Source organism: Antechinus flavipes, chromosome 1, assembly GCF_016432865.1.
Source record: "Antechinus flavipes isolate AdamAnt ecotype Samford, QLD, Australia chromosome 1, AdamAnt_v2, whole genome shotgun sequence".
NCBI classification, from domain to species: domain Eukaryota; kingdom Metazoa; phylum Chordata; class Mammalia; order Dasyuromorphia; family Dasyuridae; genus Antechinus; species Antechinus flavipes.
Window position 1 is genome coordinate 726,695,384 of NC_067398.1, and position 25,538 is coordinate 726,720,921.

General features: G+C 40.1%; 1 protein-coding gene across 3 annotated transcripts in view; it reads left to right on the forward strand.

Moving 5' to 3' along the window:
* Nucleotides 1-25,538, forward strand: part of LOC127545924 (zinc finger protein OZF-like) — a 115,761-nt gene that overhangs the window by 18,868 nt on the left and 71,355 nt on the right. The window contains exons 1-5 of one of the 3 annotated variants that reach the window (XM_051973439.1): nt 8,950-9,214; nt 12,572-12,623; nt 15,611-15,737; nt 17,112-17,207; nt 19,699-21,866. In XM_051973439.1, coding sequence (XP_051829399.1) covers nt 12,594-12,623; nt 15,611-15,737; nt 17,112-17,207; nt 19,699-20,933 — 1,488 coding nt within the window. In that variant the 5' untranslated portion in view covers nt 8,950-9,214; nt 12,572-12,593 and the 3' untranslated portion in view covers nt 20,934-21,866. Of the gene's footprint in view, nt 1-8,929; nt 9,215-12,571; nt 12,624-15,610; nt 15,738-17,111; nt 17,208-19,698; nt 21,867-25,538 lie in introns of those variants that run through there. The other 2 variants (XM_051973440.1, XM_051973438.1) reach the window with 2 other exon arrangements.

The window sequence follows — 25,538 nt, forward strand, 5'->3', positions numbered from 1 at the left end:
CCTTTGAGAAACTACTAAGTAGAAGAAAAGTAACATAAACAAAGGATAATTTCAAGTTAGAAAACAACCTTAGCATTTCAATGACTGGCACGATAAGGTCTGTTTTATAGAAAGATTTTGTTCTTCCATGATGATTTCATAATGACCTCTACTGGGCATTCCTAGTGACCATGGTTTTCAAGTAGTCTGCCATCATCATATAATGCAGACTCAGAGGAGCAGCTAGATGGCACAGTGGATAGAGCCCTGACCCTAAATTCAGGAGGATGGGAGTTCAAATGTGACCTCAGCCACTGAAACTTCTAAGCTGTGTGACCCTAGCTAGACACTTAAACACAATTGTCAACAAAAAATATAATGCAACCCAAATAATATCTAGATTTGGTGATTACAGGTTTGATGAGATATAATTATGAGGTAACTCAGAATTGAGAGAACTACTTGGGTACAATGAGAAATGGTAATTGAGGGTCTTTTCATGCCTGTGATCATTTGTACATGAATGCCAATCTTTCTGGAATTTTGGAAGCAATTTTTTGGCAAATTGAGAAACTAAAAGAAGATGTTGCACTTAGAAGCCCTCAGAATTTGATGTAATTATTTCATGATCTTCAAAAGCAGTGTATTCCTGATTATGATAGTTTTGATGAGATCAGTGGTAGTTGTGATGAGGTGCAAGAATTGGAATTGGAGATCCCCTCTGCTTGGAGAGGCAGGTCCTATGTGAAAGAATTTGCAAACCCAAAATCTATATGGCAAAAGGGATTTATTGGCACTGAAAAGAGAATATCTTCACCAGTGAGCAAACATCCTCTGGCAAGCAAAATCCTGCTTAGGACTTCTGCAAAGATATCTGGGCATGTAGCCCTAGATATATTGGGGCTTGGTTTGATCTTTGGCCCAGAGACAGGGGCCAATTCCTGAAAGACTGATTTTCAATTCAATTTAAAATTGAATGAGATTATGTAACTGGGAGTTTGAGCCACTGAGAGTTGTTTGTGACAATTCAATAGAGGGTGATTGACCAAGATCTCCGATTGAATGAAACCACTTATGTGGGAGTTTGCAGGCTTTTCCCAGGGTCTGGGAGCTTCCTGAAGGGGATACAGTTTATACCCCCCCCACCAAGATCTCAGTTTGTCATTCGCCACCTTGGGCCTCTTTCAGAGAAGAGTATGGACAGTTTCAGGATTCACCCCCATCACTTTGAAATCACTGCAGAAAGATAGTTGTCAAGATAGATATAAGTACATACTAACTGTCCTAGAGGACAATTTACCACTTAATATGGCACTGATTAAAAAAAAAAAGTTTTTTGTGATCTGAGCAGCATCAGGAGGCCAGTTTCTGCTCTGGTGACAGCACTGTAAAAAACAAGAACTGGGGAAGCCTTTAGGTGTCTGCTCCCAGACCTGTCCAAACAAGACTAAAATCTGAAGGGATTTCCTGTCTCTTGAGTTGATACAAGGAGTTGATACAAGTTGATACAAGGAAGAACTTGGACACAAGAAAGAGAAAGGGGAGAAGCTGTGTGTGTGTGTGTGTGTGTGTGTGTGTGTGTGTGTGTGTGTGTGTGTATACTCCATTCAGAAAGCAAAGACATGTAATTAAGAGTAATGAGGGATGACTACTTTCCTATCACTTGTAATGAGATGAAACTTAAAAACAAATAGGTAGACTAGGGATGTGTGTGTAGTGTTCTGATTGGTTTTCTGGAGGTCTTTGGACCAGCTTTCATGTCAGCTGAGTAATCACCATGAGAATGGCCAGGGATAAAGTCCAAATTCTTTATCTCCTTCACAGTCTATCTCCTTCACTTGAAGCCTGGCTAGGTTTCTGGAGGTCCTTCAGACGGGCCTTGCTCTCAGAGGGGGAAGCAGGAGGATAGGCCAGCCTCCGGTCCTCTGTCTTCTCCAAGTTTGTTCTAGTTCCCCTCTAGGTCTGACTCTGGTCTCTTAAATGCTCTATTACAATTAAGTCCATTCATCATACTGAATATAAGCCAATCATTATATCACTAGGGAACATTATTTGTTGTAAGATTAAATCAATCATATTGAACTAGAGAACTATAAATCACCATGCTAAACTACATAACCATTGTATTATCAATTCCACTGAGTTAACACCTTGTCAAAATCCTGGTTTCAGAGTTCTGGCCATTATAGGTATGTATCTTATTGCTCAAGATACCGAGGGCCCAGTGAGTCTGTTTAAAACACAGGAGAGTAGAGAGTATTGTTTCTACTATATGCCCACTTTGGTAAAAAAATGATCCATATGAGACATTGCCAGCTTCACAGCCCATCCTCTATGTCCATGGCAATGGTTGTGAAACTGCTGATGGTCAGATCTGTAGATAGACTGCACTCACCTGAGAAGGAGGAGATCAGAGGCTCCCAGGGCCCATTCTCTCCAGCTCCAGGTTCCCTGTGTATGTGTATGTGTATTTCTGTCTTAGAATTGGGCCCCCCTTTGTGGCCCACAAATGTAGCAACAACCAAAGCTCTTATTAACAGTGGTCATAGCTAACTATGGGTGGCTTTAATTCTAAGACAAGAGATAACCGAAAGTCCCAGAACTCCTAGGAGAGTCCCACTCTTCCTTACCTGTATCTTCTCCTTGCCACAATCTTTTCTCAGGATGAGCTCCTTCATGTTCCTCATCCTCTGGGTGATTGCTATTTGGGACCATCATGATGAGAGCATTCTAATAACCTTCCAAGTTTGGAGTCTACATTTGACCCAATACTTGCTTGGGCCAGACTCCCTGATTCCTATGGGGAAAGTCTAAAATGTGGGAGATAAATCTGGGCAGGGGGACCCAGAAAATGTGTGAAGTAGCTGCAAACCTGTAAAAGGTTTAGGAGTGAGTGATAAGGTTCTAGTGGCAGTGCAGAGAGTTGTGGGAACCCCTCTTGGATGGAAGTGCAGGTTCAATGTGATAACTGACTTTTACACAGCCTGTAATTTGAAACTGATGACCAGGGAAATTTGATATGCCTAGAAGTAGGACAGATCATGAAATAATTTCAATACTAATGGTATTTATTTGTGAGGAAAGGATTGAAAGTATAGATGATGAAAAGGAAATGGGAAAATTGAGATTGGAGATAACACTATAGAGTGAGCATGTACATTCACAGGGTTTTAATTCTAGACACAATTCTGGGGATTTGGGTGAAGTCATTGAATCATGAGCAAATTGCCTGAATGTTACATGTGATGAGAATTATATCCTCCCTCTCCGCACCCCCGCCATGTTTTAGGTTTGTTGGGAGCATCCAAGGTAATTTGCTCCTGAAACTCGCTGTAAATTAAACCCAGAATATTACAGCTACATTCCAGAGCTCCCAGATCAAGGAGAAAATATCCAAGGAGTCAGAAAGAAACAGTTCAAGTGTCATAGAGCAAGAGCAAGGATGCTACAAGATTTAGCAGCTTTGGCATCAAAAGGTCAGAGAGCTTGGAATATGATGTTCTGTAGAGCTAAAAAGCTAAGATTACAACCAAGAAGCTCCTCTTTAGTCAAACTGACTCTAATCCTTAGGTGGGGGAAGGGAAAGAGGATGGATATTAAATAGAACAAAGTACTTTCAATCATTCTTGAGAAAAAGAGGAGAGATGAATAGAAAACTTGATGTTCAAATACATTCTTGAGAAGCATAAAAACATTATTAGAAAAAGGAAATTATAGGGAAATTATTAAGATGAAATAGTTTACATTTTTACATGGGAACATGATACCTTTAACTCAAAAGAACTTTCTTATTATTTAGTTAGTTTGAAGGAGTATATGTAGACAGATAGCACAGGTGTTAATTGAATGGGAAGTAATAATGTATAAAAACAATAAAATTAAGGGGTGATAAAGAAAAATTGAGAGGTAAAAGAACGGCCTTCCTTTAGGGAGAAGACACATTATGTATGAAGGGACTCAAGGGATGCTAGAGAAAAGGAAAGATTTAGCAAATCTTAGGACTCTCAAAAAAGTATAAAAGAGTAATACATTTCTCAATTGTTCAAAAGTGAAAAAACAGAATGAAGAAAATGAAAGGTGAAACATGGATTACTCATAGACCAAGATAAGGTCAGGGCAGTAATTCCTAGTTAGAAATAAACCAAAAATGGAACAAAAATTTTGCATACAGGTTAGAGCACAATGGAGAATAAATATTCAGAATGTCAAATAAAGTGAATCCTATGATTGTGATGGAAATAGAAACAGATGAAATAGAAAACTGTCATAATCCACTGCATTTGACAAACACATGGTGTGCATGTAGCAGGTTGGAAATATAAATGACCACTCCCAAGTAAAAGGGTATTGTCTGATCTGGTCATTTTCTCCTCTCTATAGTCCATTTCTTGGCTTCTTAACTCAATATTATGATTTTGACATTCAAAAATGGTATGACCCTTGATTGAATCTCAAAGTGGAGCCCTGGATCCTAATCTCTTTCCCTAAAGAGAACAAAAATTACAACTTTCTCTGCATCTTCATTTCTGATTTCTCCACACAGGCTTTCTAGTTCCCAGGGAAGATGTGATCTCCTATTTTGAGAAAAGGGAAGCACCATGGATACTGGACCAAGAAGGCCTGAGGATTTGCTCTCCAGGTGAGTGAAGTGAAAGTAGGTGTACAAGAGTTGTGGTCACAAGAAGTTTCTAGGAGTTACCATGAAGTAAATATTATGTTTTGGGGAGGAAGACAAGCCTTGGAATTCTTCAGATTTTTTTTGGCAGTGGCTTCCTGGGCTAGTCAATAATCTTGGCTTCCCATCTATAAAATGAGTGAGTTGCACTCCATAGTAGGGGAGGTCCCTGACAGTGATCATTTATCATCCTATGATTAGTCATTGTTTGGATTTGAGGCCAGGAATCCTCCAAAAATTGCCAAAAAGGCACTAACCAGTCAAATTATTTGTTAGTTATTATTTAAAAGATTTATATTTCTATTGGCTCATGACAAGTATTGCATCAAATGGTGTTGGAAGCCACAATCTCTAAGCTGATTGGCAAATGTGCCAGCACTCATGCAGGAACAACATTTCCTTCTATGATTCTTATTAATGGATTACTATTTCCTATATTATTTATGATAGGCTTGATTACAGCACTAAACATTATCTTTAAAAATCTGGTCACAAGGGGAATTTGCGCAAGTTAACTAGAAATGATTCCACATGCATATTCTGTCCTAATAAAACTAATCTCTCACTGAGACAAATAATAAAGGAAAGCATTGTCACTATCGGAGAGACTCCAAAGGTCCAAGAAATAATGGTGTTTACCAACTTAGACTCAGAAAAGATCAGTATATTTAGGAACCAAAATTATTTGGTTAAAGTATAACTAGGAATTGCCCTAAATGTCTATGTACACGGTTCCAAGAGGGAAAGAGGAATCAAACAATCCATAGAATTGACAAAGAAGACATAAGTAAATTAACAAAATTCAATGACATTTAACCTTGTATAACATTTACCTTTCATTATTGGCTTCATGTAATGTAATCAATAATTAACACTTAACCATAAAAAACTTACTCAAATATTAAATGTCAAATATAGTAATATATAAAGGTCAATAAGTCAGACACATGTCTGAAGACAATGTTGACCTAAAGAAAAGTATATGATCATGATATAGTATAAAAATAAAGCCTGAAGGAGCCTGAGAGAAGTGGGAACATCACTTCCATTAGATCCTCACTCAAACTATCCCAAGATTCCTGTCTTCCTTTGACACTGACCTTTATCAGAAAAAACAGACTCTCCTACTTTACATCAGAGAATCCACAGTGGAGAGAAAACTTTCCTCCTGCTCAGCCCTCTGGACCTTCCTGCAGAGCCTAGACCCCTGCAAAATGGCAGATGTACTCAAAGTTCAATTATAAATATTGGTTAATGTTGGGCTTTTAACAAATAATATTTAATATATAAAATAACTTGTAAAATGATAGAATTTCTATTACTTTGGTATTACACTGGTAAAGTTGCAACACTATCACTGAAACTTTTCTGAATGTTCAACTCATGTTGCCAACCAATACTTTTGAGAAACTGCCATATAGAAGAAGAGTAACATAAATGGAAGATAATTTCAAATTAGAAAATAACTTTACCACTTCAATAAATGGCACTTCAGAGAAGTAGGGGCTCTTATTAGATATAAGGTTATGCATATTGGAGAGAAACCTTATGAATGTAATCAGTGTGGAAAGGCTTTTACAGAAAGAGAATCTCTTTGGTGCATGTGAAAATTCACACTGGAAAAAAATGTTTTAAATGTAACCAGTTTGGATTGGCTTTTACAAGAAGAGAATCTCTTAATGGACATTAGAGGATCAACTCTGGAGAGAAACTTTATGAAGTCTACATTGAAAGACTTTTAGACAAAAAGGAGCTCTTATTGTACATCAGAGTATCCACACTGGAGAGAATCCTTATATGTGTAATGAGTGTGGAAAGACTTTTATAAGAACAGACTCTCCTACTCTACATCAGAGAATCCACAGTGGAGAGAAAACTTATAAATGTAACCAATGGGGAAATGTTATACAGAAAGGAGAACTCTTACTGTTCATCAGAGAATATACACTGGAGAGAAACCTTATGAATGTAACCAATGTAGGAAGTCATTTGGAACAAGATTAGATCTTGTTAGAAATCAAAGAATCCACATTGGAGAAAAATCTTACAAATGTAATGAATGTGGAAAAGCTTTACAGAAAGGAAAACTCTTTCATAGAATCCATACTGGAGAGAAATCTTATAAGTATACCCACTATGGAAAGACTTTCAGGAAAAAGGGAACTCTTATTGTACATAAGAGAATCCACACTGGAGTGCTTTGTGCCATTACTATTAAGCTAATCCCAGAGATTCAGCTTTTCCATGGTGCCTTCCTTTCAAAATACTGTGTATCACTGTAGGTGCCAGAGATGCTTGAAGAGAACATTGCCTCCTGATATTTGCCATCTCTTGTTGTCCCTTTATTTTTCAACCTAGGGGATTAGCAATCCAAAGAACTAGGCCAGTGGCAAAAAATATTATACCCAGCAAAATTATCTATAATATTCAATGAATAAAAATAAACATTCCATCAACTTCCAGATTTTTAAAATTTTCTTAGTAGAAAACCAGGACTTGTAAGAAAATATAGAGGAAGTGAGATTTACAAAACTGCTGCCAGCAGTGAAGCTAAGGCCCTTGGTGCTGAAGAAGCTCCAGAGGGGAGTCTCCCAAGTTGGGATAAGACAGTCTCTATAGGGCATGTTAGCATCAAACAATTAAAACTGCTCTTTGCATCTCCCCTGCCACGTAATTCTGACTCCATCACCTAGGGCTGCCTCCAGCACCAGAACCAAGCAGCTACCCTGTGTCCACAGGCAGACCCACTGCCTTATGGGGTCTCTATCAATGAAAGCATAGCAAGGAGGTAGCAATCCTAGCAGGGACACAGTGATCAGGACACGGCCTTGTTTGTTTAGCCCAGTATTCAACAGCACAGCCTTGCATGCAGGTTCTAGAACCAGGCCCAGTGCTGAGCAATAAATCAAAACTTTAGCCCAAACTGTCTCTCTCCATGTTCATTTCTCCACCATTATGCCTGTCTCCCTCAATGATCATTTCTCCCACCAGTGCTCCTTCTTAGACCCTGATTCCACTCCTTCTACTCTATTCTCACCAGTTTTTCTGAAACTCTGATCCCTAATGATGAATTCATGCCCTCCTTTTCTACTGCCTCCTTTCCTCCTTTACCAGGATCAAACCTCTCCAATGACCTGTTCTTACTCAGTTCCGACTCCCAATGCATGCTCCGGAACACCTGCTTCCCAGTCCAAAGAATAACCAACATGGTGGAGCTAAGATGACAGAGCATGGTGGGAACTCTACCAGGTTCCCCTCAGATTATGAAATAATGCCTCAGAATGAATTCCGGGGAGGGAGAACCAACAGAAGGACAAGGTGAAACATGTTTCCAGCCCAGAAGTTCAGCAGGAAAGCTCTGTCTCACTGAGATCCTGGGAAGGTTCTGTCCAGCACAGGTGGCTCTGGGGTCAGGAAGGAGCAGTCAGACTGCCCCCCAGCAAAGCAGGACTTTGAGCCAGACAGGCCACCAGCCATACTCCAAGCCCTAAGGCAAGAAGCTTGGGAAAGTGTCCCCTTAGCCCCAGATCACAGCCCAACTTTAACAGGAATTTTAGAAGTTATGAAATAGACTGGAAAAATGCACACACACACACACACACACACCCCAAAAAGGAGCAGACCATAGAAAGATAGGTGACAAGGAAAAGGAAAAGTGGGAAAAGATGCTGAATTAAAAAGGACCTTGTAAGTTTCTCATGAGCCTCACACACTAGATGGAAGTGACCGTAGTGACCTTGCCTATTTCTGTTCTGCTTAGCTGGGCAGCGCACATGGGAGGTGCTTCCACAGAAAAGATCAATTAATGTTCCCCCAAATACTGATCCTGGAAGGTCCCCGTAAGCCCTTTCCTATCATTGTATGCATCCTGTTATTCCCACCACTGTGTACATCCCAAACCCATCCCCATCACTGTGTGCATCCCGTTATGGGGCCGTGAGAAATAGCATTTTTTTTGGAACAACAGCTGCCTGAGGACCTCACCGCTTTCTTTTTGCTTCTGAATCCTATGTAAACGCTGTCCCTCAGTCACTAGGGACCGAATGATTTTTGAACACGATTTCGGATTTTGAACATGAATGACTCGGTCGGCTAGCCTAAACGCTCCACAAATGAAAGACTAAAAAGCAGTCTCTTCTTGCCTCAGCTCCTCTGGCATGACAACACGAAGTCAAAGTTGGCGACGTGTAAAAGCAAAAATTACATTTGGATGAGTCTGAGGCTCCAGATGAGTTAGTGGAGGAAGCTCCAGGGAGCGGGGTGGGGGTGGGGAGATTGAAAAAAGAGCAGTAACGGAAGTGGGTGGGCCTGGGAGGAGAGGGGGGTCGGAAGAGACCATTGTGCCGGGGGGTCATAGCCTGCCGTCTTGGCCCTTAGAGGGTGCGGAGAAGAAGGCTCCACCCTCCTGGGGGATGGACAGGAGAACCAGGAAGAGTGGTTTGGGGGAAGCCGGAAATCCTGGACCTGCTGTCTCTCCGCCTGCCCCTTGGTCGTCCTCCCTTCCCGGCAGCCCCGATCGCTTTGTCTTCTGGAAGCCAGAACCGTTCTTGCATCTCGCAGGTAGGTCGGAGCCGGTTTTCCCCACCCTTGTGGGCTTCCGCGGGGTGTCCCGCCCTCTGGGTCTTCTCCTCTGACCTGGTTGAGCATCCCCTTAAGCCTTGCTGCTAGATGAGCTCCCCACTACCCCAGCTTGCTGGCTCCCGCTGCCCAGATTTATCTCCGGGATTTCAGACTTTGCCCCTAAGAATCCGGGAGTCGTGATTTCAGCCTTCTGATCAGGAGCCTTCAGACTCAGTCCCTTTAGGGATCCTCGAGTCCCGCCTTCCTACCCCCAGGAGCCCACCTTGGACCCAATAACCAAAGCTCTTTCCTGCTCCCCCTTAACTGAAGCCGGGCTCTTGGGCTGCTTCCCATCCTCCGGCTTGTGGCTCCGTCTGCACTTTTCCTTTAGAGACTCCAAGCCCAGGCTCCACCGGAGCGTCCCAGTAGTCCTCCCCAGCTCTTTCCCAGCCTCAGCTCTCCTCCTGGAGCTTTCTGTCTCTCTAGTGGCCTTGACCTCCATGCCAGGACCGTCTGTCTTGCCTCCCAGACCCTCCCCTTCCATCCCTGGCCCCTCTTTTCTCTGAACCCTCGGAGCTCTGTCCTAGACTGGATTTTGTCTGGACTTTCCAGGTGATTCCAGGTTATCTTGTGCTCAGAAAAGTACAGGATTAAAAACCTTAGGAATTATGGACCAGAACTCTGTACTTGAAACTAGGATTCTTACAAGGTGTGTTAAGTCAGTGGAACAGATACTCAGCGGTGATCTAATTTAACATGGTGCTTAATAGTTCTCCGGTTCTGTACATGCACTTAGTGCTTACTATAGTTCTACAAGATTCACACCTATTCTATAAGATTGACACCTATGATGATGTAATTATTAGAGTATTTAAGGTGGGACAAACTCAGCCCGATTCATTCACTCCATCTCACACCACCATGGTGGCAGGTCTGTCCTCCTGCATTTTCTCCACTGAGACCAAGGTAACCCTAGCCCAAGACAAGGAGACAATAAAAAAGTTGCACTTTAATGTTGGAATCTTTACAAACTGCTAACTCATTAGAGTTGATAGATTATTGATCTACTCTTACAAGAAGATGTTTTGGGCCAGAACCTATAACAAGGTACTAAGTAGAACTAATTAATACAATGCTTGTGTTTACACCTTTACTCTTTAGAGTTGATGTTTTGGGCCAGAACCTAAAACAAGGTACTAAGTAGAACTAATTAATACAATGCTTGTGTTTATACCTTTACTCATTAGAGTTCACAAGTATGGGAGATTCACAAAGTAAACTGTAACTTTGTGAATTCATACCTCCCTTGAAGCTCTTAGGGTCAGAGAGCACTATGGGAGAAAACCCGTATCTCTCTCATATAAAAGAAACAGACAGAGGCTCTCAGAGAGAATTCAGCCAAATTACATGGAGAGAAGAGTTTTCAGAGGAAGAAGCTACAAGTCCAGAGTTCAGTGGAAGATTGAGCAGGCTCCCTCAGAAGCCATCTAGAACAAACACTACCTGGATCAAATTTCTCATTATTGACTTGAATAAATAATCATCCGGCCTCTCTTTGAATGCCTACTGTGATAGGGAATTTGCTATTTATCAAGGCAGTTCATTTTACCTAAGGGTAATTTTTAGCTCTAGTTGATGAAATTTCTACCTTTAGGATAAAAATGTCCAGTTTAGCTTTGGAGATGAAATGAAATCACCTGAAATAATTACAGGGCAATATTATGATAACACAATAAAGATATAGTAAATACATATAATAGCAAGGTACTGTGCTAGGTGCTCGAATACAATAGTAAAAATCCCTATACCTTTTTATTACTTGTATTTAATCATATCTCCTCCCAGCCTTTATTTGTATGCTTTAAAGAAAACCTGACATTTAACCATATTGTTTTATCTTATTTAATCTGGAATCTTATTTTAGCCCATTAAGGTAATTATGGAATCCAGTTTTGGTCTGTTGTTATCTTTCCTGGTTTTATGTCAGTCAACATAGATATATGGAGTTTTCAAGAAGGACCACCACCTCTGGTGTGAGGGTTTGCAAAGTTCTTTTCAGGGCTGCTTATCCACCTTGGTGTCTACCTGGCACTCAAATTGTGAAGACATTCCTGGGAAGAATGGGTGGATGATGATAATTTGTTCCAATTGCCTTGAAGGTGGCTGAAACAGGAGCTTAGATCAGACATAGAAGTCACATAGGCCATCTACTGCATCCTGGGTCATTGCCAGAACTTTTGTCTTGCTACTGAACTTAGATGACTCTGGAAGAGAGAAGCTGACAACTTTGTATAACTCTGCTGTGGAGTTCTTTTTCTTCCTTTTAATATAATAGTTCTCTCTACAAGAGAAGGTTTCTCGAGGAGATTTTCTGGGGTTCAGTTCAGATCAATAATCACCCAAAATGCAGCCAGCTGGTAAAAATACAAATGTTTATTTCTCCTTCCAAGTCTTGTCTCTTTCCTTGGGCCCAGATAGCTAGATTCTTACAGGCCTATCTCTCTGCTTGGTTCCAAGAGCTCCCTCCGAATGTCTCCAAATCCAAAGGTTTATCCTTCAGCCTCTGCCTCTGCTTTCTTCAGCCTCCAGCCAGCTCCACTCTTCATGTAATTCCAGTGAAATCTGTCCGAGAGCCTCTGTCTGTTTTTTTTATACGAGAGAGAGGAATTGTGGGGATCTGAGAGAGAGGGATTATGGGTTTTCTCCCATAGTGCTCTTTGGCCCTAAGAGCTTCAAGGGAGGTGTGAATTCACAAAGTTACACAGTTAACTTTGTGAATCTCCCAATCTTGTGAACTCCAATGAGTAAAGATGCAAACACAAGCATTGTATCAATTAGTTCTACTTAGTACCTTGTTTTAGGTTCTGGCCTAAAATATCTTCTTGTAAATCAGATCAATAATCTATCAACTCTAATGAGTTAGCAGATTGTAAAGATTCCAACATCTCTCCTTTTCTTTTGTTTTAGAACATAGGGTGGTCATGACCTCCCTGACTTCTCAAGGAGGTGAGAACCCCCCCAGAAAAGGTGATCACACCTTCCCTGACACCTCAGAAAGGGAGATGAAAACACCAAAGGAAATAGGACGTCAAATCAGATTAGTGGCTTTCTGAAAGGGCTCACTTGAAACAGGTGCACATAAATCCAATCTGCTGAAATGAAAGCTGGTCCAGAGAGCTCCAGAAAACCAACTGGAACACTGCATTAGGTGTGACCTGTTATGCTGGCCTTTGGTGGTTGCTACATTGGTGGGGCAATTAAGAGTGCGGGCAGCATGACTCTGAGGTAGAGAAAGCTTGAGACCAGTTGGAGGAACTTCACAAAATGGAGTCAACTTGGTTACTTTTCTTTGTACAGAGGGAGCCTGGAGCCAGAGGGAATGGGCCCTGGGAGCCTCAGACCTCCTCAGGTGAGTGCAGTCCATTGAGACCTGACCAACATCAACTATCACAACCATTTCCCTTGACATGGGGAATAGTGTGTGAAGCTGGCAATAACCTATTTATGGATTGTCTCTTTATAAAAGTGGTTATTCAGTCAACACAATAAGAACAATGCTGCCCTGCTCTTCTGTGTTTTTGACTGATTGAGATTTTAATATCTTGACATTTGTACTTGTTTTAGGTTTATTAATTTATTTTTCTGAGGACTACTTTAGTAGATTCTTAGAAATTTGGGAATATTGTTTAATCATTTTCTTTTCTTTCTTTTTTCTTTTTCTTTTTTTTTTTTCAATATTATCATTTCTGATAATTTCTGGTTTATGACCTAGTCATTATTTAATATGTCAACAAAAGTTCTCCCTTTAGGTTTTTATCTTTTGTCAGTGATCCCTGAATCAATTTTTATTTTTATTTCTTTAGGAAATGAAAGGATGTATGAATTATTTCTGTCTATTTACCTTTGTGGGGGGGATGTCTTTATCCCAATGGTTAATTTTTATAGAAGTTCCATATATGACAAAGCAATACGCATATTCCTCTGTTACACCATTTTGAAGATGCCATGAGGTTTTTATCTCCACTTGCTTTAAACATTTGTTCATTTCTTCAGCTTACATTTCATTCTACATTTCTTCATGTAGAAGAGGTAGCTCTTTCCTTTTAGTTCTCTTGTAGTTTCCTTTCCTCTTTTGTCCTTCAACTAATCCTGTTTGTTAATTTTTAAAATTTCATCCATTTTTCTTCTCCTTTCCAAGGAGGATTGCTCCTTCTTGTCATTGTTCATCTTCCCTTTCTGTTTTGCCTAATTTCTCATTCTCTGGCTCAGTTCCCCTACTTCTTTGGTCTTTCTCTTCTCCCTGTATATTTCATACAATCCAAAGCCCCCAAAGTATCCACTCTGAGCTCTGACCTATAGATGCTTTTTGCCACTGGATCTAGGCCAATCCCCCAGATTCCTCTTTCCCATGGTGCCTTCCTTTCAGAATACTGTGTATCACAACAAATGTCAGGGAGAACATGGCTCCATAACTGGGAACATTGACACCTGATACTTACCCTGTCTTGTTCCTTTACCTTTCTTCCACATTCTCCTGCATCCTCGGCTCCACTACTCTTTGGAATCCACTCTTCCATTCATTCCCCTTAGCTCCTTGGTTTGCATTTGCTTGCCACTGTTGGAAATTCAGTCAGTTCCATTGTATGAGAAGATCTGTCTCAAGGCTTGTAGGTACTTTTGAATGAACTGCCAGGCTGGCAGTTTGTAGCCCTGGGTTTTGTTCTGGGTTTGATTTTTCTGTGGGTGATCTGTGGATTCTTCCCATTGGAATTTCATTTTCTCTGTCCAGAATTTCTTTCGTGATTGGGTCCATTTCTAAAACTAGTTGTGCCTTTCTGGGGAACTTCTTGGGGGTCTAAGCATGGGCATGCTGTCTTTCCTTCCAGTGTACTTCCTTGCTTCCAGCAAGGGAGAGATGTTCTTTGAATGTTATTTGTAGTTTACTTCACTTCCCCCAGGCTGTCCTTCACTTTTGTGTATTTTCCTTTCCAGCCTGTTCTCTTTTATTTTCTTTGGGAAGAGTAAGTTCTCTATCCCCTTCACTTGGCAATTCACAAAAGGATGTGAATCAGCCCAGAAGGATGGAAAGGGGAATGGGTGGGAAGGAGGCCTTCAATTCAGAGAAAGAGTGGAGAGCTCAGCCAGAAAAGTTCCAAAGAAGAGCCAGTGAGTAATGAGGAGACAGCTGAGCTTTCTCCTTTAAAGCAGATTGGGAGTGCATTACCCCACCTTATATTGGTAAAGGGGGTTGTGGGATGCTTGTAAAGGAAAGAGGTTTGTAGTAGCTTCTCCTGCAGGGGAGGTAAGGAATCAGAGATCAGTTATCCATCTGCGTGGGAAGGGGTGAGCTCTCTCAGGAAACTAAACAAAGCTCCTCCACCTCAAAGCTAACACAGGCCCAGGTTTCACCTCCCATAGAATTGAGTGACTTACTGGAAAACCCCTCCACTCTCCATTGCCAAGTAAGGGGAGGTTTGAATTAATTGTCTTCCTTTTAGCTTCCCAAGGAGATTGTCTTACTTAGATTGTATGTCCTGAAGCCCAGCCAGTAGGCTTGAATATCAGCAGGGTGGGTGGGGGATTTCTGTGCTGGAGCTCTATAAGCCCTACTCTAAACCTTTGTATCCACTTTTATCTCCCCACGTGGATTGCCCAAATGGGGAAATACTCTTCTGGAGAGCATATAAGAAATTTTTTCTTTGCTCCTAGAGATGGCTTCACATTGGATTAGAGTAATCTTTGTCTCATACCAGACAAAACCTCCTTTGGGACATCCTGTGGTGGCCCATTGTTCAGTCAGCAGGGGCACTCTGTCTCTTGGTGAATTATTCTTTACCCACAATGCCATGTGCTATCTCCCCTAACTCCCACTGCTTCCCAACCCCACTTCTCCTTACAGATAACTTACCCTTTCAGGATTAGCCTGCCAGCTGAGGGCGGGCCCCAACCTCATGGGGGGCTCCCTTTCTACTGGGTAATTGTGAGTTCCACTGAGGATCTTGTCTTTGATAGGCTCTCCCACTCGGTTTTGTATTTACTATTCTTGTATCCCTTCACTTGGTCTGTAAACTACTCCCTCAATAAATCCTCCTTTTCCCAGAGGAAATGGCCATGGTGAATTCTTCATATGATGCCTGCCACTTTTGATGCCTGCCATCCCTTGGTGACAAATCCCACACCATCAGTCACAACACTATAATCTACTTTTGGCAAAATTTAGTCAGACTCTTACTCACCCTGGTTCCAGGAGCTGACTCTGACACTTAGAAATGGTCTCACCTTTGAGCAGATTCCTTCTCTGCTTTGTTTCCTGCTGTAAATTAAGGGGTAGGATTCCCCTAAACCTAATTCTGAAATGTTTCTGAACTCTACATCTCATGACTTTTGCTGCTTTAGGAGTGGGTGACATTCAGGGATGTGGCTGTGGACTTCACCCAGGAGGAGTGGGGCCTCTTGGACCCTTCTCAGAAGGAGATGTATAAGGAGGTCATGCTGGAGAATGCCTGGAACCTGCTGTCCCTGGGTAAGGACATTTCCCTGGGTAACTCTGAATCTACATATCGTCATTCCCTACGGTGCAGCGTTTGGGGCGGGGGGGAGGGGGAGGAGAGGCAGCATTAGTCAGAATATAGAAAGTGCTGCTCAGCTGTGTCCTAGTAAGAGGGTCCTCCTATATGTCCTTACATTGGATGATAGAAGCGCATCTCAGAGGTCATTTTGGCTGACTCTAACTTGACTCGAATTTGTCTGGCAAAGCTCTGAACAGGGCTCAGGCAGCTTTCCTGTACACCCCTTGTTCTTTGGGAAGGGTCTAGCATTTGGAATATTCTACTTTTTAATGGCCATTAATTTTTAGCCCCTAGTACCTAGTTGTCCCCAGTACAGGAAGTTGTCCTTAATCTTCTTTCTTATTGCTCTCAAATTTTAGCACAGGTAGTGGGAATGAAATGGAAGGGAACAAGCATTTTCTTTGCCAGGGGCTGTGCCATATGCATTCTTTAAAAATACAAATTTTAAAATTAATGGAAAAAGCAAATGAACAAAGATGCTATTTACTTCCAGATGACTAGAAATATGTAGAACATAATTTAATATATATGTGTATAAGAATATATGCATAGGTATACCATATGTATTTCTCTGTCATGGCAGACACCTCTAGGGTGGGGGCAGGAAAATGAAGGAAAAACATTAATAATTTTGTTGTCTTTTTGAAAGTAATAGCAATTTGTATATGTAAATTTTGCATTTCTTGGTCCATTATGTATTATGGAAATGCTTGTTTTTAAATTAAAGATAAAATATTATGTCTATTCAACATATCACCCTTGTAATTTAGATGATGTTGTTACTTCCTTTTGAGAGTAAACTGAGACAAACACTTTAATATACTTACCAAGGGGTTGAGCTACTAAATATCCAAGGTTTAATCTAAGCTCAGATACTCCTTCCTGTATGCCCATGTCTCCCTCTACTCCCCTACCGGCTCCACCTAATTTCTAGGTAATGGAAACTCTGGAATGAGTCTGTCCTTCTCTGAAGAAGGGGTTCCAGGACTAAGGTCCCTCTTGATCTTGTTGAGGTCGCTCAGGCCCAAGAACCCTTTGTACCCAGGTCTGGGATTAGAAGTTTCTGCCACAATGGAACCTAAGAAGATAGGAGGTGGGAGAAGAGCATTTGCTTCTTTTTCAAAACACATTGTATAACAGCATGATGGAGCAAATACTGTCATGGGTAACTGTTATTATAAGCATGAATGGCTGACCATAGATTCACATGTTTGAATGTAATTGGGTAAACCTCAAAAATGGAGCTGCTCTGGATCCTCACCCCATTCCCTAAAGAGAACTAAATTTTAAGTTTCTCTCCTTTGTCCCTAACTGTTTTCCATGCCCAGGGCTTCCAGTTCCCAGAGAAGATGTGATCTCTTATTTTGAGCAAAGGGAAGTCCCCTGGATGCTGCACCCAGAAGGCCTGAGGAGCTGCTCTCCAGGTGAGTGAGGAGAAAGCAGGGACATGAGAGTTGTGCTTACAAGAGACTTCTAGGAGCCACCATGAAGTGAAAGCTTGGTTTGGGGGAGGAAGAGCAGCCTTGGAATATTTTCAGATATGTTTTGTCATTGGCTTCCTGGACTAGTCACTGAATCATAGTTTCCCATCTATATAATGAGTGGCTTGCACTCCATGGCCTTGTGGGTTCCAACTCCCAGTGATCATCTGTGGTCCTATAAGGGTCATTGCTTGGAATCTGGGACAGTGGAATTCTCCTGAAGGAGCCAAAAGGGCTCAGGTTGTCTGAGGTGAGCCATTTCTTAGGACTTTGAGTCAGAAAAATTATGTGCCTGCTCCATGCCGAGCTCTGGACTAAGCACCAGGAACAGAAAGAGATGCAAGGGACATCTGTTCTCGTGGAGGTCACAGACTGTGGGGGAGACAATCTACTAGCAACTCTATAGAAACTGACTGTGGACCAGGAAAATTGTTTAAATGTAGTGCCTTAGGAAGTCACTAATTAGTGAGGATAATAGTGGTTTAATGAGAGCACAATTGGGGAGGAAACAGTCAACATGAAATAAAAGTGAGCATTTGTAGGACACCTACTGTGTGCCATGCACTAGATAAATATGGTCTCATTTTATCCTTATGACAACCCTAAGTATTAGGTGCTAGCATTAGACTCATTTTAGAGATAAACTGAGGAAAACAGAGGTCCTATAACTGGACCAGCAAGCTTCTGAGATGTGAAGAAAACCCGGTTTTTACTGATTCCAAGCCCTATCTATAGTTTTTCCACTGCCCCCCCCCCCCCCCAACTCTATTCTGATTCTGAAGCTGATATAATGAACATTTCCCCACATATGGAAAATAGAAGAATCAGGCAAGCTGTCATGTAGACATAGAATTTCACTTTTGAAAATTAATTAAATTTATTGCTAATTATTATTAAAAAGATTTCTATTTCTATTAGCTCATGACAAGTATTGTATTAATAATGTACACAAATTCATTGAAAGGTCACTCACAAATGTTGTTTTTATTTTCTGTAGTAAAGTTTAATAATGCAAAGCAACCTTTAAAAGGATAGAATTTCATCAGCTATTTTTGTTTTTTCTACCTTGGTTAAAGTGGCTACATTATTACTGACTAACCCTTGTTGCCAACCAATGCCTTTGAGAAACTGCGGTAGAAGAAGAGTAACATAAACAGAGGATATGCTCAAATTAGAAAATGACCTTAGCATTTCAGTGAGTGGCATTTTAAGTCCATTTAGGAAGAAAGGTTGTAGACTTCCATGATGATTTCATGATGGCTTCTACTGTGCATTGCTAGGGATCATGGTTTTCAGGTAGCCTGCCCTCACTGCTGCAAGAATGGAAAGCCAGACATCTAGATCTGGTGGTTAATGGTTTGATGAGAAGTGATTACTTTGTAACCCAGGAATGAGAGAACTATTCTGGTGCAATGAGAGACAGATACTGAGGGTCCTTTCGTGCCTGTGGCCATTTGTACTTGAATGTTCAAACTTTCTGGAATTTTAGAAACAATTTAATGTTAAATTGAGAAACTGAAAGAATCTGTTGCACTTAGAAGCTCTCAGAGTCCCTCAGAGTTTGATGTAATCACTGCATGATCTCATAAAGCTGTGTATTTCTGATCATGGCAGTTTGAAATCACTGCAGAAAGATAGTTGGTAATGTAGATAGATGCACATACATGTCCCAGAGGACAATTTACCACTTAAGGTGCCACTGACAAATGTTTGGGTTAAATCCCTTGGGGAATTTTTAAAAATTGTGTTTGTTAAAAGGATAACTAAGGGAATATGATGATAATTGTTTAAAAAAAAAAAGTAATTAGTGGCTACATGAAAAACACATAATGGATCAGAACAAAATCACTTATGCCTTAGATGAAACATGAAAAATCAACATGCAACAAACAAGTCTTAGTATTCTGAATGTGACTTCACATAATATAATAGAAAAAAAAATTGAAAGTGATCACAAAAAACTCACAGGAAGTATTGACAAAGGAGTTAACTTGTCAAATATTATAGGGAGAGCTTTCCAATCACAGGGTGCAAATTCCAGTCTCTGCTGCTGGGATTTGAGTTAAGTCATTCAAGCATTCTGAGCTGATGGCCTGAGCTGTGCTCCCAGTGAGAATGAAGTCACTTTCTGTGTTGTCACAGGTTTACTGTGAGGATCCAATATATTTGTGCATGAAGCTCATTTAGAAATTCAATCATTCTTAGGATGTCAGATAATGGGATTTTTAACTGATTGATTCTTCCCCATTAGGATTTTGGCTCTTTATCTGAGGAAATAGGAAATAATTAAATTTCTTTTCTACTGATAGAGTGAAGGTGAAATAAATGTGTGGATCTGAGTGAGTCTCTGGGAGCACATCCCTGCATGCATGTGTGTGGGTGTGGAGTGTCTGTCTTTGTTTTATTCTTTGTTCTGTTTTTTTTTTTTCCCCAGAAAAAGAGATCAGACTTGAAATGAAGGAACATACTGCAGAGCAAAGCCTTTCAGTGGTACAATCTCTCAAACCAAGATTCATCAGTGACGGTCCTGCTAACTTCACTTGGAAAGATATCCTTGATACACTTAAGAAAATCCACATTGGAGAGAAATCTTACGAACATAACCGACGTGGAAAGGCTTTCACAGAAAGTGAAGCTCTTACTAGACATTTACAGAGAATTTACACTGGAGAGAAACCGTATGAATGTAACCAGTGTGGAAAGGCTTTTGGAAATCAGGGAGCTTTTACTGTACATCAGAGGACCCACACTGGGGAGAAACCTTATAAATGTAACCAGTGTGGAAAGGCTTTTAGAGACAAGGGAGCTCTTACTGTACATCACAGGATTCACACTGGAGAGAAACCTTATAAATGTAACCAGTGTGGAAAGGCTTTTACACAAATGGGACCTCTTACAGCACATCAGAGAATCCACACTGGAGAGAACCCTTATGAATGTAACCAGTGTGGAAAGGCTTTTACACAAAAGGGAACTCTTACTACACATCAGAGAATCCACACTGGAGAAAAACCTTATAAATGTAACCAGTGTGGCAAGGCTTTTCCAAAAATGGGAGCTCTTGCTGTACATGAGAAGATCCACACTGGAGAGAAACCTTATGAATGTAATCAATGTGGAAAGACTTTTAGGAGAAAGGAAACTCTTAGTGTACATCAGAGAATCCACACTGAAGAAAAACCTTATGAATGTAACCAGTGTGGAAAGACTTTTAGGAGAAAGGAAACTCTTAGTATACATCAGAGAATCCACACTGAAGAGAAACCTTATGAATGCAACCAGTGTGGAAAAACTTTTAGAAGCAAGAGTGCTCTCATTGTACATCAGAGAATCCACACTGGAGAGAAACCTTATAAATGTAACCAGTGTGGAAAGACGTTTACACGAAGGGAACCTTTTACTGACCATCAGAGAGTTCACACTGAAGAGAAACCTTATGAATGTAACCAGTGTGGAAAGGCTTTTACAAGAAGGGGAACTCTTATTGTACATCAGAAGACCCACACCGGAGAGAAACCTTATAAATGTAACCAGTGTGGAAAGGCTTTTAGAAAAAGGGCATCTCTTACTGGACATCAGAGAATCCACACTGGAGAGAAACCTTGTGAATATAACCAGTGTGGAAATGCTTTTATATACAAATCTGATTGGTTTTTACCAGTTCTATGATGAAATGTAAAGGCATTAAAACAAGGAGGAAAATGAATTAGGGACAGAATACTGGGAGAAGCTGATGTGGTGCTGATACCTTCTATACTTAGCATTGTCTTCCTTTAACACTAGAGGGAGGGTAAGGAAAGGAAAATAAAAGTTGCCTTGGGATAGCAGAAGGCTTCTTGGGCATATTGGAGCCTTCCTTTTCTTCTGGTCACCTGCTTGAAAAGCATGCTAGTGGAATGGGAAGATCCCTCCTTTTGGAATCAGAAGACATGGGTTGAATTTATGTTCTGTATCTCTATGGCTTTGGGAAAGTAATTTAACTTTAATGGTGCATTCAGGTTAGGGTTTGTAAGGTTCTGTTTAGCTTTCTGGAGGTCTCTGAACCATCCTTCGTTTCAGCAGAGTAATCACCAGGAGAATAGCCAGAGATAAAGAACAAAAATCTTTATTGTCTCTGTCACAGTCTTGTCTCCTTGCTTGGGGCCTGGACTACCTTTCTGGAGGTCCTCTGGAATGTGTCTTGGCTTTTGTGGGGAAGGCAGGAGGACCACCACAATGGTTTCTGTCTTGAAGTCTCCCTGAGTCTGGGAGCTTGTGCTGCAATCTCTAGTCCTCTGTCTTCCCCGAATCTGTTCCAGTTCCCCGTGGTGGTGGGAGATGAAATGCATGTTTCTGGCTGAGTTTGTTCCAGCTTATATACTCTATTATAATTAAAGGTGTGAATCTATTAGAACTATATTAAGTACTAAGTACATGTACTGAACTAGAGAACTATTAATTACCATGCTAACCTAGATAACCAATGTCTTATCAATTCCACTGAGTTAACAGCTTGTTGTAAGAATTTCTCCAGAATTCTGTATCATTACAATTATTATTTAAAAGATTTATATTTCTATTGGCTCATGACAAGTATTGCATTAAATGGCAGATGTACTCAAAGGTCCGTTACAAATATCACTTAATATTGGGCTTAAAAAAAAAATATATATATATATATATATATATATATATATATGTATATGATGTATATATGATTACTAGATATAAGGTTATGCATATTGGAGAGAAACTATGAATGTAACCAGTGTGGAAAGGCTTTTACAGAAAGAGAATCTCTTTAGTGCATGTGAAAATTCACCCTGGGAAAAAATGTTTTAAATGTAACTAGTTTGGATTGGCTTTTACAAGAAGGGAATCTCTTACTGGATATCAGAAGATCAACCCGGAGAGAAATTTTATGAAACCTATGTTGAAAGACTTTTAGACAAAAAGGAGCTCTTATTATACATTATACATCAGACTATCCACACTGGAGAGAATCCTTATATATTTAACAAGTGTGGAAAGACTTTTATAAGAACAGATTCTCCTACTCTACATCAGAGAATCCACAGTGGAAAGAAACCTTATAAATGTAAACAGTGGGGAAATGTTATACAGAAAGGAGAACTCTTACTGTTCCTCAGAGAATCTACACTGGTAAGAAATTTGATGAATGTAATGAATGTGGAAAAGCTTTTCCAGAAAGGAAAACTCTTACTGATCATAATAGAATCCACACCAGAGAGAAAACCTTATAAGTGTAACCAGTGTGGAAAGACTTTCAAGAAAAAGGGAGCTCTTATTGTACATCAAAGAATCCACACTGGAGAGAAACTTTATAAATGTAACTACTAGGGACCTGCTTTTATAACAATGGAATCTTTTACTAGACATCAGAGAATGCACTGAAAAGAAATCTTATATATGTAACCATTTCCAAAATGATTATCCAGAATAGAGCACTCTTAAACACTAGGGAGCAATCTTATAAAGGTAATTCAATATGCAAAACCTTTTACAAAAAAGGGGAAGTCTTACTAGTGATCAGAGAATTTACACTGGAGAGAACCCTTATGAATGTAAGTAGTAGGCAAAAAAGAGCTGTTATTTTACATCAGGTAATCCACGTCAAAGAGAAACATAAATATAACCAGTGTGGAAAGGCTTTCACATATAAGAGTTATCTTTCTCGATATAAGATAGTCCATACTGCAGAGAAATCATGAATAATAACTAATATCCCTTTGCCTGAGCTCTGTTTCCTCAATTCAGCTATCTCAGACATTCCTACTTCAGTCTTCTGCTAGGAACATGAAGTCAACAATTAGAAAATGACCTATTGAAGTTCATCTAGGAGGCACAGTAGATACAGTCCTGAGCTTGGAGTCACAAAGGACTGGGTTCAAATTCAACTGCAGAAATATACCAGGTAGTTCACTGACTTTCTCATTAGTAAAATAGCAAATTTATTATTATTATTATCATCCAGTTTATTCCCCATTTTGCCATCACAAATGGTATAAATGGTCCTGCCATTTTGATAACCCATGAACTTCAGCTCTCTTTTCTTTGATTTTCATTGACAATACTTGGAGGCCTCAAACAGGGGGACCCACTATGTCTCAGGATAGCCCATTCCTCTCTAGGCCCACTTTAATTGTTACAAACCTTCCTGACATCAGGCCTACATTACCCTCTTTGTAGCTTTTACTCATGGCTGCCAGCCTTAACCTCTGAGGCTGAGCAGGAGAAAAGTCCTCCTGTACCTTGAGCTCAAGGTTCTTCACACTTCTGGAAGTGCATTTCTGTATACCTTAAAACTTATGGAGATCTTCTTAAACCCTGGTACCCAGAACTGAATTCAGCAATCCAGATGATGTCTGATAAGAACACAGAGGGATCATGCTGTACCTGTCCTTGCCTCTTTTCATGCAGCCCAAGATGGCAATAAAATGATTACTGCATCCTAGTGGTTGTTCATGCTAAGCTTGTGGTCAATCCATTGAAACTTCCATCCTAGGAATACATTTGTGGAATTGCTTCTTGGTAACTGGTGTGAGACTTTACAAATGTGAGTTATCCTTTTTTCCCCCTATATTTTAATTTTATAATTTTTTTTCCAATTGACAAGAATTTGTATTCTGTCCCTTACACTTCTCACTCATTGGAAAAAGGAAAGGACAAATCAAACTCTGATAGAAAATATGCAGTCAAGCAAAAGAAATTCTCACATCAGTCATGCTGAATAATAGATATTCATTCATGCATTCATATTACTCCCCTAGAATCCTGGTTGGTCATTGCATTGAACAGAGCCCTTGCAATTTTCAAAGTTCTTGTTCTTTCAAATGTTTTTGTTTGTATAATGTTGTTAGATGTATATCACAAAACAAAGCAGGGGTAGCAATCAGAATTTCAGCAAAGCAAAAGTAGTACTAATTAAAACAGAAAAGAAAGGAAACTACATTTTGCTAAAAGGTACCACAGATAATGAAGCATATATAATAAGCATATAGGCATCCAATGATGCCATCCATATTTTAAAAGTCAAATGAGCTGAGGGAGGAAATAAGAAAACCACATTAGTATTTTTGTTTTCAGAACTAGATAAACCTAACACAAAACGTACAAGAAAGAAATGGAGATTAATAACATATTAGAAAGGTTATGATAAACCTCTGGAGAAAATGAGTGGGAATAGAAACAAATATATTTCTCGATGCTACATGGCCCCTCTGCTTCTATCTCATTCTACATTTCTTCATCCCTTTTTAGTTCTTTTGTAGTTTCCCTTCCTCTCTTGCCCTTCAACAGGTCCTGTTCATTCACTTTTGATTCCATCCATTTTCTCCCCTTTCTAATGAGGATTTCTGTCCTCCTCATTCTCTGTTTCCTTTCTGTTTTACCTAGTTTCTCATTCTTTGATTCATAGGTCTTCTACTCCTCTAATCTTTCTCTTTTCCCTGTACACTTCACATAATCAAAAGTCTTCAAGATATCCACTGTGACCTCTGCCTTGTGGGTGCTTTGTGCCATTACTACTAAGCTAATCCCAGAGATTCTTCTTTTTCATGGTGCCTTTCTTTCAAAATACTGTGTATTACTGCAGGTGATAGAGATGCTTGAAGGGAACATTGCCTCCTCATTTGCCATCTCTTGTCCTTTTATTTTTCTTCCACATTCTCAACCCTATGTCCATGCTCTCCTAATCCTCTAGATGCTAGTTCCCCTCCCCAGGATGCCAACTCACCTAACCCCAAGACAAGTAGTCTTTCCAGGTACTAAATCTCCAAGTCTCTAGATGAGGTCTCTTATCACCTGTTGGAATATTCATCAATCCAGGGGGATTTACTGGCAATCTAAAGAACTAGGCCTGTGGCCAAAAATATTACATCCAGCAAAATTATCTATAATATTCAAAGAATAAAAATAAACATTCCACCAACTTGCAGATTTTTAGGACTTTCTTAATAGAAAACCAGAACTTAGTAGGAAATTTTACATATAAAAGCCAGTATCCAAGATTAATTTAAAGGAACTTGACATGGACAAATTATGTTTACTACATGGAAATGACCTCAAGAATTGGGTAGCTCAAAAGAAAGATTTATACAATTAAAATGCAGAGAAAGAATAGACACAGAGGCATTAGAGGGAGAGGAAGACTGGTAGTTCTGAAAACCTGTTCATATCAGGGATGGGTTAAATAGACAACTCTATGTATATATATATCCTGAAGGGCATAGCATTCTCCAAAATCTAAAGAAAGGTGGAGGGGAATGCAAAAAA